The sequence below is a fragment of the Nematolebias whitei genome, chromosome 20, assembly GCF_014905685.2.
Source record: "Nematolebias whitei isolate Nwh7 chromosome 20, NemWhi1, whole genome shotgun sequence".
NCBI classification, from domain to species: Eukaryota; Metazoa; Chordata; class Actinopteri; order Cyprinodontiformes; family Rivulidae; genus Nematolebias; species Nematolebias whitei.
This window is the reverse complement of record NC_056517.1, coordinates 28,274,946-28,291,739: the sequence shown is the minus strand read 5'-3', so window position 1 is coordinate 28,291,739 and position 16,794 is coordinate 28,274,946. Positions and strand designations below refer to the sequence as shown.

The 16,794-nt window shown below is 38.2% G+C and overlaps 1 protein-coding gene across 2 annotated transcripts in view; it reads left to right on the top strand.

Annotated features, from left to right (window-relative positions):
• Positions 1 to 16,794, top strand: part of plod2 (procollagen-lysine, 2-oxoglutarate 5-dioxygenase 2) — a 32,696-nt gene that overhangs the window by 4,270 nt on the left and 11,632 nt on the right. The window contains exons 2-8 of one of the 2 annotated variants that reach the window (XM_037694120.1): positions 5,102 to 5,193; positions 8,391 to 8,527; positions 11,069 to 11,232; positions 15,075 to 15,187; positions 15,274 to 15,337; positions 15,573 to 15,670; positions 16,347 to 16,448. In XM_037694120.1, the coding sequence (XP_037550048.1) occupies positions 5,102 to 5,193; positions 8,391 to 8,527; positions 11,069 to 11,232; positions 15,075 to 15,187; positions 15,274 to 15,337; positions 15,573 to 15,670; positions 16,347 to 16,448 (770 nt within the window). Of the gene's footprint in view, positions 1 to 5,101; positions 5,194 to 8,390; positions 8,528 to 11,068; positions 11,233 to 15,074; positions 15,188 to 15,273; positions 15,338 to 15,572; positions 15,671 to 16,346; positions 16,461 to 16,794 lie in introns of those variants that run through there. The other variant, XM_037694121.1, reaches the window with a different exon arrangement.

The window sequence follows — 16,794 nt, the reverse complement described above, 5'->3', positions numbered from 1 at the left end:
TATATATATATATATATATATATATATATATATATATATATATATATTCCTGTTTCATGCCAATAAACCTTCAGATGTGTCTTTAAAACACTCAGCAATGACATTGAGGCCGTTGCGGGGTCTAGTGTAGACACTTTCCCAGTTAGGAGATCATAGCAACAATTCCTATGAGTATTTGCACCACCACATTTCATCAACTTCTCATTTTTAATATTTCAACTCTTAGTACTTAAGCTTTTCATGCTCCTTCCCTTGGTACACCTTTAACCTCTACAAGAAATGCTACTTAAGCTAACCCCAATGAGTTAGACGCTTTGCTCACTAATGTGCAAATGTTTACTAAGACCTTAAAACAGTATGTGAATAGGCAAAAAGTGAAAGGGGAAGACTGTTTGGTGTCAATGCCTTTCTTGGTGAAGAGTTTCAGCAGCACTGCTTGGGCTACATTCCTCTCCTCCCTGCGTGCTCATACCAAACTGTCAAGAGAACATGCTGTGTTTACTCTGACTGGACACTCATCCTCTAAAATCACTGCTGTATAAAGCCCCCCTTTGTTTTCCCGTTGACTGCCTGTGTCTTAACTGTAATTCAGCATTTGTAGGAGTATTTAAAAACACGTCAAGGGACTGAACAGCTGTTCTGGGATTTATTTTGAGCTGAGAATCAGAGAATAAATAATGAGATTGTCTGTTTGTCTTGAGAAAGTTTTTTCCTGGATCCTAAGTGAAACAATGCAATACAGCACGTCTGCCATTATTTTTACAAGAAAAGTCTTATTTTACCCTGTAACTTGTGTGGATGTGTATTTTATTGTATGAGACTTGTGTTGTGCATGAAGGTATACTGAAATTAACAATTCCTAATCTGTGTGGAATATCATTTTTTACCAAATCAGGTACAGCACAGTTCTGAGGCCAGGTCATGGAGGCAACAGATAAAGAGGCAGACATTCTCCACAGAGACATGCTCCGCCTGGGAGATCCAGGGATATTCCCATGCCAGATGGGTTATGTAGGTTTTTTAAACAATCTCGGTATCTTCTCTTAGGGTCTCCTTACAATGGAAGTACACAAAGAAAAAAAACTACAAATATTATACAAGAATATTTACTAAACCACAAGTATTCTAATCAAATGCCCAAACCACCTCAGTTGACTTCTTTCTGTTGAGGAGCAGCAACTCAACTATGAGTTCCCCCCTCCCAGAAGACAGAGCTTCTCTCTTTATTGTCAAAGCCATGCCCAGTCACTTTACTGAGAAAGCTCTTTTCAGCCGTTAGTATTTGTGGTCTTTCAGTTTTTATCTAAATCTCATGACTGGTGAGTGTTAGAACACAGATGAAACAGTGACCTTAGTGCTCAGCCTGTCCACTCAGCTCTTGCTTTACCACTACAAACAGGAACAATTCCCTCCATACAGAAGAAGCCCTGGTTCATTGGTTCACCTCTTATCTCATCCTATCACATCACACTCCTCTCCACACCTCATCATTGCTTGCGAATGTCTGTATTTTTAGACTCTGAGCACATGGATTTTGACGTATAGATGTAATCAAATTATGTTGCTTTGGGTCGAGGGTGAGGTTCTGCCTCAAGTGGAGGAGTTCAAGTATCTCGGGGTTTTGTTCAAGAGTGAGGGAAGAAAGGAGCGTGAGATTGACAGATGGATTGGTACAGCATCTGCAGTATTGCGGACACTGTGCCAGTCCATTGTGGTGAAGAGGGAGCTGAGCTGTAAGGCAAAGCTCTCTGTTGACCAGTCGGTCTACGTTCCTACCCTCAACTATGATCAAGAACTCTTGGTAGTGAACAAAATAATGATATTGTGGATAAAGGCAGTTGAAATGAGTTTCCTCCACAGGGTAGCTGGACTATCCCTTAGAGATAGGCTGAGAAGTTCAGTTATCCAGGAGAGACTTGCAGTAGAACCGTTGTTCATCCACATCGAGAGGAGCCAGTTGAGATGGTTCGGGCATCTCTGACTGGGAGGAGACCCTGGGGAAGACCCAGGACACGCTGGAGAGACTATGGGTCTCGTTTGGCTTGGGAACACCTTGGAATCCTCCTAGAAGAGCTGGAAGAGGTGGCTGTGGAAAGAGATATCTGTGCCTCCTTGTTCAAGTTGCTGCTCCCATGACTCGACTTCAGAATAAGTGGAAGATAATGATTGGATAGATGGATGGGTGGGTGGATGGGTGGATAGGTATCTAGTATATTTCTATTGATATGTCTGTAAATAAAGACTGATATCATTAAAAGTGCAACCGAACATGATGCTGAAGATTATGAGGAAGTAGAAGATGTCAGTGCCTCTGCAGCCGTATGTAAGCCAATAATCTTGTGTTTTGTCAGTGGCCTTAAATAGGGCATGCATTTTATTCTCTTACATATTACAAGGGATGTCACTTCATAATCCAAAAAATTTCAGAGCACTTTGCAATTTATCTCTCTTACCACTTTTTTCCCATTTGACAAAAAAACTGTATTTGAATATAACTGTTAAGAAAAGGTTTTGTAAGACAGAAAGAAGAAATTACAATGAAAAGTAATTTGCCACCCTGGTTAAAGATAGAAGCATTTCATATTTTCCAATGTTCTGCTAAAAATCCACAAAGTATCCTCAAAATAACATGGTATTGCAAGATTATTATCTGCTTGATGGCTACTATTAAGTATGCACTGTGTGCTTTGAAACATTAAGTGGCTACTAAATATCAATGCTGGAAGTGATTCTTGTTTCTCATCCCTCAAAACTGTGTAAGGACATAAACGAGAATCGTTCAACAATATATTATATACCGTTTAGGTTTATTACAAGATCAAAAGCAATCATTTTCGCCATGTTACATTCTCACATGTTTTGTTGTCCTTAGAAACAATGTAATAACATCAAGCCGGTGTTTCCAGCTCTGCTTTGCGGGAAGCAACTGCAAGTTAAAAATATTCGTTCTACAATAAGCTGTGTATGGAAAAGCAATGAAGGATACTTACCAATAGTGCAGCGTCAGAACAAAAGGTTTGTCTCAGCTCTTTTAACCAACAAAGTTTTTCATCTCCAGGGTGTAGTTAAGTGGAAGTTTGCTTGCTGCGATGCACTCAGGTGGCTTGCATGTTTATGACAAGAATAAAGCGCTTGATTCCACAGAACCAGGGGAAAGACAGAAGGGGTAATTGAGGTCAGCTGTTGGTTCAGTTTTTCCTGAGGGGAAATGTCTGCGTTGGATAATGAGAGACAAGTGCTTTTTGTTGTCTTTATGGCTGCTGAAGCTCAGTTTCTCATTTACTGCACAAATTACAAAAAACAACAGACAAATGTTTCTTTTTTTTTTGGTGAAAACGATGCAAAGGTATAGAGTTAATTGAAATGAGAGAGACTACATGTATGTGGGGTGTAATTATTACAACACATTGCGGAAGTTTTCAAGTTTTTCCATGAAATTAATCTCTGCAGGCACGACTTTCCAGTAATCAGTGAGCTGTGTTAAGTATTTTGTTGAGCCTTTGGTCTTTTCATTTGTTTTACAGCTATCTGTGGTTTTTCCAAGAGACAGCAAAATTATACCCTATTTCCATATTTACAAATATTTTTTTTAAATCATTGTATGACTCGGCATAAAAAAGTTTAGCACACTACAGATAAAACACCACTTTAGTTTATTATATGATGTATTTTTCCCCCAGAAGCAAAGCAATTATGCTAGGTTTTTAGTTTGCTTGACCTGAATTCACCTCGTGTAACTATGACTGTCTGGGGCTTTGAAAGGGAAGCCCGGAAATTTTCCTTGTAAGCAATAAAATCACCTGTTTTAGAAAGATGTAAGGAAAATGTGCTTCCCAGATGAAGGGAAATGTCCTCCAAGTTTTTCTTTTTTAATCTTTCTTTATGCCAAGAACATAGAACACCTGCTGCTCTTTTTTTTTTCTTCTATTCAGAGCTTAATGAGAACCCGAGTTCTGAACTGGGTTTGTTCTTAGGTATACCTTAAGTTAGGAAATGGCTTGAACAGAACCAGACAGTAGCTTTTTCAATGTGTAGCAGAATGATTGTCCAATCATTGTATCAGGTGATTGCAGCAATAATTATTAGAGCAATGACAAGGCCAACTATCTCCACATGTGAAATGTTGCTGGGGAGATGGATGGATAGCTGGATAAATGAGTTTTATCTCTTTACATTCTGAAGATGTGGCACCAGCTTCTTACACATTACTCAGTTCACTTTGACTTATTTCTTCACAAGGCTTTTATAAGACCAACACTTTTTAAGTGCCAATAAATGATTTACAAGTATTTGGTGGAGCTCAGTCTTGTGCATTAGAGGGCAGATTTGCTGTTGAAGCATGACATGAAAAGCAGAACCTATGTTCAAGAAGCGCTATAAAACCCTTTTTAAAGTCTCATTAAGTTTGTGTTGCCCTGTTTGAAGACTGACACACATTTAGCACATTTTTTTAATGTCGCCTCGTGATGAATTAACGTATCTAATAAATGCATTCACAATATTTGATGAACAAGATCTAGAAAGCCGTGGCTCCTTCCTTCCTTTGCTCTTAACAGGACATTTTCTGATTGAAGCGTTGCGGTATGTCCCACAAAACAAACAGAACAAGTAGAAGCTAGCTTTGTGAGTAGAGTTTTCCACTCTCTAGCTTTACATTAAACTATGGTGAAAATTTGTATTTGGTTAACCCTTCTTTAGACCTCAGACTTCAGCACTTATGGCTACTGGAAATGTCCTAGAGGTTTGTGGGAGCTCTTCCATCCCAAGAGGAAATATTTTATTGAGACCATGTTTGAAATAACATCTACTGTTTTTGAACTGAATTAAAATTACAGCAGTCAATCCTAAATTAAGACACAGAGTTGGGCTACTGAACCAAATAGTTACCAGTGTGTTGACATAGGTTTGAGGTTTACATGGTACAGGGTTCATAGTGGCGAGGATTGCAATCCTTATATTTAAGCTTGAAAAAAATATACACATTTTTGTGGATGCGTTTTAACGTTTTGCAACTTTGGAATGTGCCTGTGCATCACTAAATCCAATTATCCCAATACTGTTGTAGCTAAAAAAATATGTGATTTTTTTTTGTCTTCTTCAGAAAAGCTACTGATCCTTACTGTTGCAACCGAGGAAACAGATGGTTTTCACCGCTTCATGCAGACTGCTAACTATTTTAACTACACTGTGAAGGTAAGGCTCATCCAATTTGCTGAAACAATGCCTTAAAATGTACTTTTTGTATTCTCACTCTCAGCAGCAAGCTGTTTTTAACACACACACTTACCCAAATTGATTTGGCCTGTTAAAGGAAATAATGAAGTGTAGCAAACTGAAGAAAGAAAAAAAAAATCTATCCCAGGGGGATATTCAGTGGTGTAGATCCAGAATTCCCCTTCGTGGTTGAAATAAGTTAAGGGTTAAAAACAGCTTTTTTACTTTGCAGCTCAGCTGTGCCATGCCCTCATTTGCAAACTCACGTGCCTCAGTGTGTAATTGTTTCACAGTGGTTTGATGCAAAACTACCGTATTCTGATTTTTCCACAACTTAGATTACAGAAGCAACTAATTTGGCACTTGAGGTTTATCAGGTTGATGCTACACTGCATGAAAATATAAATGCAACACCTTTATTGTTAGTCCCATTTTTCATGAGCTAAACTCAAACATCTAAGACTTTTTCTATGTACACAAGAGGCCTTTTTCTCAAATATTGTTGACAAATTTGTGCAAATCTGTATTAGAAAGCACTTCTCCTTTGCCAAAATATTCCATCGACCTCACAGGTGTGGCATATCAAGATGCTGATTAGACAGCATGATTATTGCACAGGTGTGCCTTAGGATGGCCACAATAAAAGGCAGCTCAATTCATACATCCTTTCTCATCCGCTTGCACCGAAGTCGGGTTTCAGGGATAGAAATTTGAGCGGGGAGGCCCAGACATCTATTTTCACAGCCACCATCTCTTCCAGCTCTTCTGGGAGGCTTCCAAGGCGTTCACAGGCCAACCAAGAGAAATAGTCTCTCCAACGTGTCCTGGGTCTTCCCCGAGTTCTCCTTCCAGTCGGATATGCCTTAAGTCAGACATCCAGTCGAACATGCCCGAAACACCCAGGGAGCATCCTTACCAGATGTCCAAACCACATCAACTTGCTCCTCTTGATGTGGAGGAGCAGCGGTTCTACTCTGAGTCTCTCCCGGATAACTGAATTTCTCACCCTATATCTAAGGGAGAGTCCAGCTACCCTGTGGAGGAAAGTAATTTCAACCACCTGCATTTGTGATCTTGTTCTTTTGGTCACTACTAGAAATGTAGCAGCTCAGCTCCCACAATGGACTGGCACAGAGTCTGCAATTATGCCACACCAATCCATCTGTCAATTTCATGCTCCATTTTTACCCGAGCGTCCATTACCTTATCCTACTTACCTGCCTGAACATTGTTGGATTTTTACCTGGATTATTAAGCATGAACTTTGGTGCTCCATTCTTACCTCACTCATGAACAAAACCCCAAGATACTTGAACTCCTCCACTTGAGGCAGAACCTGATATATGACCCAAAGAGAGCAATCCACCCTTTGCTGACTAAAGATCATAGCCTCAGATTTGGAGGTGCTGATTCTAATCCTAACTGCTTAAGGCTTCTAACATAAGCTGTCTACAAAGGTGTTCCAGAGAATTAGGCAGTACATTTAACTGACCTCACAACCGCAGAAGTGTAACCACACCAGCCCATAATCTCCACTTCCAGCATCTTTACCTCCAAGACCATCTGAGACAAGGAACCTGGACAGATGTAACAGTCTGTTTGCATAAACAAATAATTTCTGCAAAAACTATCAGAAATCATCTCAGGGAAGCTCATCTGCATACGTATTGTCCTCTTCAGGGTCTCCACCTGAATGCAGTTTGTTGTCATGACCAACTGAAGTGGGCAATTTTTCACATTCGATAGCGTAAGACACGTTGGATAAGTGTTCTCTTAACGGATGAATCCCGGTTTTCACTGTACAGGGCAGATAGTCATGTTTCTGACCAGCATGGTCATATCAGACTGTGTGGTGTCATGTGGGTGAGCAGCTTGATGATGTCATTGTTGTGAATTGAGTTGCCCATGGTGGCAGTGGGGTTAAGTTATGGACAGACATACATTATGGACAACAAACACAGGTGCATTTTATTGGTAGCAATTTGAATGCACAGAGATACTGTGACAAGATCCTGAGGCCCATTGTTGTGCCATTCATCCATAACCATCAGCTCCTGTTGCAGCATGGTAATGCACAACATGTCACCCATACAGCATGTTTGGGATGCTCTGTCAAATCATGTCAGTGATCCCAACTTCTGAATCAGCGTATATGACAGCATGATCCAGTTCTTGACCATATCCAGCAACTTCACACAGCCAGTGAAGAGGAGAGTACCAACATTCCACAGGCAACAGTCAACAACCTGATCAACTCTATGTGGAGATGTGTTGCAATGCATGAGGTGGATAGTGGTCACACCAGATACTGACTGGTTTTCTGAGCCCTTGGACCTTCCCAAAACAGTAAAAGTAAATTGCACATTTTAGAGTGGCCTTTTATCATGGTCAGCCTAAGGCTGTGCAATAATCATGCTGTCTAATCAGCATCTTGATATGCCACACCTGTGAGGTGGATGGATTATCTCAGCCAAAAAGAAGTGCTCACTAACACAAACTTACACAAATTTGTGAACAATATTTGAAAGGAAAAGACCTATTTTGTACATAGAAAAGTCTTAGACTTTTAGTTCAGTTCATAAAAAATGAGAGCAAAAACAAAAGTGTTGCATTCATATTTTTGTTCAGAGTACTTTAAAGATAACGTACATACACAGAGTTTAAAATTACAAATAGTTGCCAGTTTCTGTCAAGGTTTCATCTCTTGCAGTTGAAAGTAAAAACACTTACATTTGTTTTCTTCTACCAACAGAATACTTAAATATAAGTTCAAATATTTTAAAGTGGGGTTCATTGCAAAGACTGAACTACTATTTTATTTCCTGTTTTAAAAAAAGTTATTTGATTGGCCTCAGTTAGGAAATCTTATGCTTATTTCTGAGTAGACTAATGAACTAACAGCCACCCTGAGCAGGACAGAGAATGAAGTACCATAGATTTATTCCATTTTAAAATAACTATTATCTAATCTGGTTAAAATTAAACTTGGTTTCCCCAAACTCAAGTCATTCCAAAATCAGGTACAATAGTATTTTAACAATAGCTATTCCCCTAAAATCCATTTCAAACTTTAATAAATGTTGCTTTAAAAAATAACCTTAGTTTTTAGTGAGAATATACCCATAAATATTTCTACCTCAGCGTTTTTGTCTGTTGTGTTTTTTTTTTTTTCTTAGGTGCTGGGTATGGGAGAAGCATGGAAAGGGGGCGATGTTGGTCATTCTATTGGTGGAGGGCAAAAAGTCAGGCTACTGAAGAACACCATGGAGATTCTTGCTGAACAGGAAGATCTTGTTGTTCTGTTTGTGGATAGGTATGCTATTAACCAAAACGGTTTTGGCTATCTCTGTTTTATATCAAGGGTTTCTGTATTATCATAGTAACATCAGGTCACCACTTCATGGTCATTTTCATTAGCTATATGCAGCAGCATCCACTAATTTATTAGAGGGGTTTAGTTTCTATTTAAACTTAAGATCTAACCTCAAAAATAACTGCAAAGCACGTTTAAATGCAGTGTAGTGCAACCATTAACAATCATTTACTGTAATGATAGTACAGAAAGCAACATTTCCTTAGTGAGAGGTGTTTTGGTATGAAAAAACCATCAGTTTTCATTCTGGCAAAGGCATTATTATACATGATGAGGACCGTTCTCTCATACAAGCAACTCATTTATGAGCTTTCAAGACCAGTGGAAAGTTTATCTGAGGTAGTGTGTGTGTGGTTTAGAATAATAAGGGCTTTGGGAGACATTTTTCCTTAAATAGAGCAAAATATAATTTTTACTGCACGGTGCCATGTGAATAATGTTTGCTATAATTGCTGTTCAAAGCTGTCACACCCTTAAAAAAGGTGGTTGGAATGTAATTTTCTCTATTTTAGAGGAAGTGATTGTAGTCTAGTACACTGCTTGGGTGTTTTAGGAGATTAAGAATAATTCAAAAAGATTTCTGCCAGGCCGTTTGGAGTGTTTTGATGTTTTTTGGTATTTCAGGGTTTTTTTTTCTTTTAAACTATGATATAATCAGCGCCTTAAGCACTGAACTTCAGAATAAAATAATGTTTAATTTTACTTTTGTATAAGTAGGGTTGTTGAGCATGTACATACTCACTTGACTGCAAAAGAAGAATGTGATTAATTCAAAAGCAGGAAGAAATCCAGACTAATTGAAATGGCATGACATAATGAGCTTCATCTAATGTTAAGATAAATTAATGAGATAGGTATCAGAGTAAAAAAAAATACTATGTTTGATTTTATTATTATTTTAAAATATAAATCAAGTTGGCTTCTGTTAAAGCAAAAGTGATGAAGACATCCAACAATTTTCAGTCAGGTCATCTGGACAGTTTCTTTTTTTTTGTGCTGAAACGTTTCACCTTCCATCCAGAAGGCTTCATCAGTCAAAGAAACACACATCACAAAACTGATTCTTCCCCCAACAGCTTACTCCAAAGTGGAACCAACCAGTTATGTTGGTGCTAAGATGGTGTCTTTGGCAAGCCCCCTCCTCCGGTGCCAGCCCTCTTCCTCGTCGACAGTCATGTCAACCTGGTTCAAAACCAACAACAAAGTTCATGCTCAATAATCCAGGTATACAATCCAACAAGTTTCAGTCAGGAGTAAGCTGTTGGGGGCAGAATCAGTTTTGTGTTGTGTGTTTCCTTGACTGATGAAGCCTTCTGGATGGAAGGTGAAATGCTTCAGCACCAAAAAAAAAAAAAAAAAAAAGAAACTGTCCAGATGACCTGACTGAAAATTGCTGGATTGTATACCTGGATTACTGAGCATGGACTTTGTTGATGATGAAGACATGTTGCCATTTTTTTTTTTTTTAATCCTTATGTATAAACTTATTCACAACACTTACAACATTTATGTTTACTCCTGACTCAGTTGGCTACATGCAAATAAATGGCAATCCTCTATTTTTGTTTTAGTTTTCTTTTAATAAAAAGACAAAATAGTAAATAAAATTTCCATTAAAACATTTTTTTTTTCAGATTGGAGTTGTCTAAAGATGGCACCTTGGTCTTGACCCTGCTCAGAGTTCACTCTTCAATCTCGTCAGAATAACAGATAGTGAAAATATGAAAGAAAATGTAAAATCTGGACATTTTTCTAACTGGATTTGTTTTGACCTTCTTTCCACAATCTTCTCAGACACTGACAAAAGTACTTTATAGGACTACATGTCTGTTTCTAAAATAGAAATGATTTATGAGGTAACAAGTCACAGAGGATTTGTGGATAAACATGTGTCTGCCAGATGTGGACAGATCACACTGATTTCCTCCACAAAGTTTTGACTTACTTTTACGTTTGCTGCTATCTGATAAAATTGATTTATAGGGCAGTAATTTTTGTCTTTTTTTTTCATTTTGAGTACAATAATTTTAAATCGGCATTGGAGACAGGACATAAATAGAATCAAATCCATATCTATTAAAATGGTTGTACAGTAATAAAACTTTTAGGTTGAAGAGAATGTAAAGCTACAAAAGGAAAGAAGTCTACAGATAGTAAAAGGTTTATTTTATAAAAAGCAGAATGATTTAAAGGAATAATTAATGTATGGCACATTTTTCTTTGTTCTTATGTCTATGCAAATCAGTTCAAGTTTGTTTTAGTGTCTGACAGCTGCTTTAAAACACCTCCCTGCACAAGCTTGCAATGCTTTTGACTTTGCAGATCATGAGGAATGTCGACTGTTTACATTTAGATTTCTATCTGTCTCAGGCGAAGTTCTGACAGATGCACAACGGCACATGTTCAGGATAAAGACAGCTCCTAAAGGATAAATAAAAGAATAATGATCTATTACATTTTATTTTCACTCCTCCCCTTTAGCTATGATCTGATCTTTGCTGGGGGACCAGACGAGCTTCTCAAGAAGTTTCAGCAGGCCAATCACAAAGTGCTTTTTGCTGCAGAGGGGCTGCTATGGCCAGATAAACGTCTAGCTGACAAGTATCCCTCAGTCCGCAGTGGCAAGCGCTACCTCAACTCAGGAGGTGGGTTTCAAAATGTGTTGATCCTTTGTTGAATTTCCATCTGCTGATTTCATGCTAACTCTGTGTTTTTAAAAATAACTTTTTTTTTAAAGAAATCTGTTACCAGAAAACTGAAGTACACACCTCAGCTCATTTATAGCTGTCTATTCTTGATCTGGTATACTAAAATGTCCTTTAAAGTTTGGAAAGACAGCCTCATAGTTTCCTAAATAAAACATAGTTTATCAAAAGGCACAATAGCTAATAGTATGTATTTATACCAGGAAGCAGCACTTATAAGCTGTTTGGTCATCCTTTTTTATGATGTACTTTATAAAGAATTGTAATCAAAAAAACAATTCAATGTAAAAAAAAAAAAAGTGACTATGCTGGTGTAACAGAAGAACTTGGAAGGCACTTTAGATCCATTTTAAATTGTAATGTATGCCCTGTCAGCAGTGAAACAATCACTAGTGTAAGAGAAAGTTAGCCTGCAGTGAATTAGCTATTTGGGCTTAAACATCAACATGAAAATTTAGACTTAATTGTCACAATGTACAACTCTGATCCATCCATCATCCATCCAACCATCCAATATCATTACCTGCTTTACCCACTGTAGAGTTGCTGCCTCTCAACGAAAAGGTTGACGGAGCAAATCTCGGCCGGGGGCATTTCGGGTTGAGTTTGCATGTTCTTTCCGTGCATGTGATGTTTTTCTCCTGGTACTCCGGTTTCCTCCCATAGACCAAAAACATGCATGTTAGGCTGATTGGTAACTCTAAATTGTCCCTAGGTGTGAGTGAGAGTGTGAATGGTTGTTGTCTTGTTTGTCTTTGTGTGTCTCTGTGGTGGACTTGCAACCTGTCCAGGGTGTCCCCCACCTCTTGCACAGTGACTGCTGGATATGGCCAACAGTGACCCCCATGACCAGAAAAGGAAGAAGGGGATTAAATATAATGGATGGATGTATGGATGGATGGTCTCACTTCCACAAATCATTTATTAGTGCCTCGGGCATGAGAAGCTTACACATCTGGAAAGGCATCATCATATTCAGAAAAGTGTATGCAGATTGTAAAAGACCATATGCTCCCATTCAGAAAAAAAAATAAAAATAAAAATAAAAATCCAGCATTCAAGTCGCAAAACTGTTGAACAGCTAGAATCCTACATCAGACAAGAATTGTAAATGTTCCTCCAAAACCTCCAGTAACTGGTCTCCTCAGCTTCTAGACTGTTGTTAAAAGAAGAGGGGATTCTTCACAGTTGTAAACAAGGCTCTGTCACAATTTGTTTTAGATATGTTGCTGCCATAACATTTTAAAAGACTACTTTTTTTAACTACATTTAATATATTTACTATGGTCCACTGTAAAATAAACGTGTTTATGAAATTTTCAACAGCTCATTTATGTATTACACATTATCTCAATTCATTTTTTTTTCTTCATAATTAGGGTTGTACATCTCACTCAAAACATTACATGCATTGGTACATTGAGTGTGTTGGACTTATCACCTTCCCCTACTCTTAAGTTGGTGGGCTCTTGGAATGTTGGCGCAGAAACCATTTCCACACCAGCTGCAAAGTCTGGTCGGTGTGACCCACAGTGAATTGTGAACAGGGAAAAACAAATTTAAGGCACCGACTACAATAAAAGATAATTGCGTGGAGTTTGTCTCCACTGAAGAAAAATATAAAGATGTACTGATTATCAGTGACAAGACACCAGAAATAAATCAATTAGTTTTACATATTTTAATTTACTGCAGACGATTATTTCTCTCTTCAACAACAGACAAACAAAAGTATGCTTTAATAAGTGCACATGCAAAATAATATGCTTTTCATTCAATAAACTTTGGGTTTGTGGGTGACATGCTCAAATGTGCACCTGGTTTATATTATACCATCCATGCACATGCACTGGAACCACTTCCACTCTGACACTCATGTTTACCTCTAATATACAGTATGCCATGGCTAATAATAGAACAAAGTTTTAGTATAACCAGTTGTATGACTAATTAGCTATTTTAAATTTAGTATGGTGGGTAACTTAAAATCATTAACACCAATGAATTGAGTTTTTGTGTTATAAGTCTAGACAATTTTTACTGGAGTAGAGTGGTGTTTGAATAAACCAACTCACCCAGGTGGACTGGGTTTACACATTCCACCATCAGCTGCTGAACTCTGAAGACCTGCAGGACTTGAAGGAATTCAGGGGGTTAAGCAGCAGTAGCCCCTTTGTGTTATTAGTGTAAGGTGTGCTGAAGCAGAGGAACAGCAACAAACCTGTGTTAGTTTTAAAACCTAAAGCCCCAGGATTTTTATTACTGTCTCTTGGTTTTAAAAGGGAAGTATATTTTTCATGTAAACATGCTCTGTGAGATATTTCCTCTCCACTGCGAACAGGATGTGGGCGAAGACCATTTATGTGAAAAATAACTGCATACTGTCTTTGAAGCAATCGCCCTCTCTGTGGTTGCTCTGACAGATATCTATCTTACATGTAGAGGTTTCTTGGTGTGTTATGAATGTATATATATGTACACTTAGATGCTATAAGGAAGCAAATAATACATGTTCATATCTGAAAAGTACTGCCAGCTGATTGATGCCAGTCTCCCAGGACACTGAATTACTGCTTTCCTTGTGGTCATCAATCTGGTCTGACCTCCCATAGTGGAGCCTGACTGTCTCCGACTGATCAGAGACTGTTTTTAGCATTCATTGTCATTGACTTGACATGTGGATTTGTCTTGGGCCCCTGAATGTGCCACAGTTTGCATGAAATTGCAGGCTTTGTTTGTCTTCCAACGGCTACCGCCCAAGTGACCAGTGAGGAAAGTTTTATGGCATTTGGACACACACTACTGTGTCACAGAAAATTACAGATTCCCAGGATGGATTTGAGAGACAGAGGGTTTATGTGTGGCTAGGGGGTGATTATTTATCATAGCAACAACAACAACAACAACAAAATAAAAACACTTACAAAACTAACAGAACTTGAATCTACTGGTAACTGATACTTGTCTGCATGAGTGCCAAGAATTACAAGTGCTGCAAATCGAACTTCCATAAGTTTCTATAATACAAAAATACTTTGTATTTTGCAATTTTTTTGTAGGATTTTTTGAGAATGTTGTCTCATAGAGTAGCGCACTATCCCCTAAAAGATCAAGAGAATAAGGGTTACAGTTTGCAGCGATTTCCCAGGATCCGTCGAGACGAACCGTCAACCAACAATATAATCTGCGTAAAATTCACGGTTCCCTTAGAGTTTTTTTTTCTTCTTACTGCCATTTCGATTATGTCACGTCTATCCATTGACTTGTTTACATCGTCTGAGGCTTTTCTCAAATGATGGGATGTAAAACAAAGCACACCAGCGACACTGCTAAACCCTGCAATCTATGTCTGTGGTCAGTATCCTTGAGCAACAGTGGCAGAAATAAAAAGCCGACTCAAGAAAAACCAACGGGGTAGACTGTCATGAGAATGTACATTCAGACTGTGTGAAAGAGTGGTGCGTTCAGTTCCAGAAGCTCAACTTTAAGTAAGATTATCACAATTAACAAGTGGCTTTTTCTTACTTATCACTACACTTATTTCAATTTACACACTGTTCGAGGAGAAAGTTTGCACTTTGTTTATGTGTTCAAGCTTATTGCCTTAAAAATCCCACTTTATTTAAGGCATCCATGCCTCATTGGTTAAATTGTAGGCTTGGAATTCAGCAGAAGTCGTAAAATTGCCCACAATAGTTGGCCAGTTGTGTAGAACCCTGTAAACATCTCTCACACAACCATTCACACATTGGTATGACTTTATCCTTGTTGATTCCTTGCAGGTATAATTGGCTATGCCCCATACATCAACAGGATAGTTTCCCAGTGGAACCTTCATGACAACGATGATGACCAGCTCTTCTACACCAAAATATACCTGGATCCATTGCAACGAGTACGTATGTGTGTGCGACCACAGTCATTTATTCAAACAATTGATTTTAAACTGTCAAGCACATTTTCTTTATTCACATCCAACAGGAAAAACTCAATATGACTCTGGACCATAGGTGTCAGATTTTCCAGAACTTGAATGGGGCCGTTGGTAAGAAGTCAAAGAAAATGACCTCTTTAACTTATTTTCCAGATAATTTGTAAATTTTAGGCTTATTATATATGTGAGAAAAATGACAGTTTGCATTAGATAGCTTTTGCTTTACTGGCATTAGGTTTGAAATGTTTTAAAAGAACAGAACATTTAGTTTTGGCATTGAAAGACTATCATTTTTTCAGTTTTTCTAACCTAGTATTAAATATCTTGTGCTCCCCATTTTTGGCAGATGAGGTGCTTCTCAAGTTTGGAACAGACAGAGTAAGAGTAAGAAACACAGTGTATGACTCCTTGCCAGTCGTTGTCCATGGCAATGGAAACACCAAAGTGAGTAAGAAATTCTACCAATTGACACTATAAATGTAGTTTGCATGTGTCACAGCTTGGCTACTTTGAAATTATTTCCTGTCTTGGGTTACTTTTAGATCTTTGCCCAACAACCAGTCGTCAGGAACATTACATTTCAAATTAAACAACATTTTGACTCTAAAAAAATCTAGCAGAAAGATTGTTGGATGCCTTCCAGTTACCTCAGTCATAAAGGTCTGCTCATTATTCATTAGAGTGAAAGATACGTCTTCGGACCATGTGTTTCATATTTGCTTCTTGCCATCACTCATTTTTAACATGATAGATGCACTAAGTTAACCAGATGCCTGAAAAGCTATCACTCCATAAAGTTTTTCTCTGGTCATTTCCTTCCCAGAATTCATCACAAATTTTGTTCCATTTTGAGCTACATGTGTCTAAACCTCCTCAGAGATGAACCAAACCCACCAAACTATTGAGTCATTCTTCCCAGAGGCCTGAACAGTTGATGGAGAGGCTCTGTTAGAAAACAGAATCATTCCCTTGTAGTCATGTGACCCAGATGAATGCTAGGCCTTTTAGTTTATTATAACTTTATCTTTCTAGACTCAGCATGTTGTGTTTTTTCAAGTAACTTTTTTAATAAATCTTCCAATAACACATTAAAACAATCCTGAACTCCCTCCGTTCACAGATATACTTGAACTACTTGGCTAACTATGTCCCCAATACATGGAACTACGATCATGGATGCAGCCACTGTGATGATGATGTTCTGGATCTGTCTCAGTTACAAGTAAGTGATATAGTTGGTTTCCACCTACTTGTCATACTTGTTGAAAACTTGCAAATGTGGAAAATTTTGTCTTTGGATTCGGGAAAGACTGAAACATTTCTGGGTTTTCTGTCATGAACTGTCTATTAATGATTGTCTGGACAGCAGGACTAAAGCCCAGTTTGTCCTGTTTTAACATATAAGCAAACCGTTGATTCTGCTCTCTTTTTCTACCAAAATACCAGTAATAAGCTCATGCTTTTGGACCTTTTTATAGAGCACAAGTTTGAGGTGAACTGCTCAGGGGGAAAGGGAAGCATTGCATGGCTGTGGTGCAGGATATGGTTTCTGAGGTTTACAGAGGGTC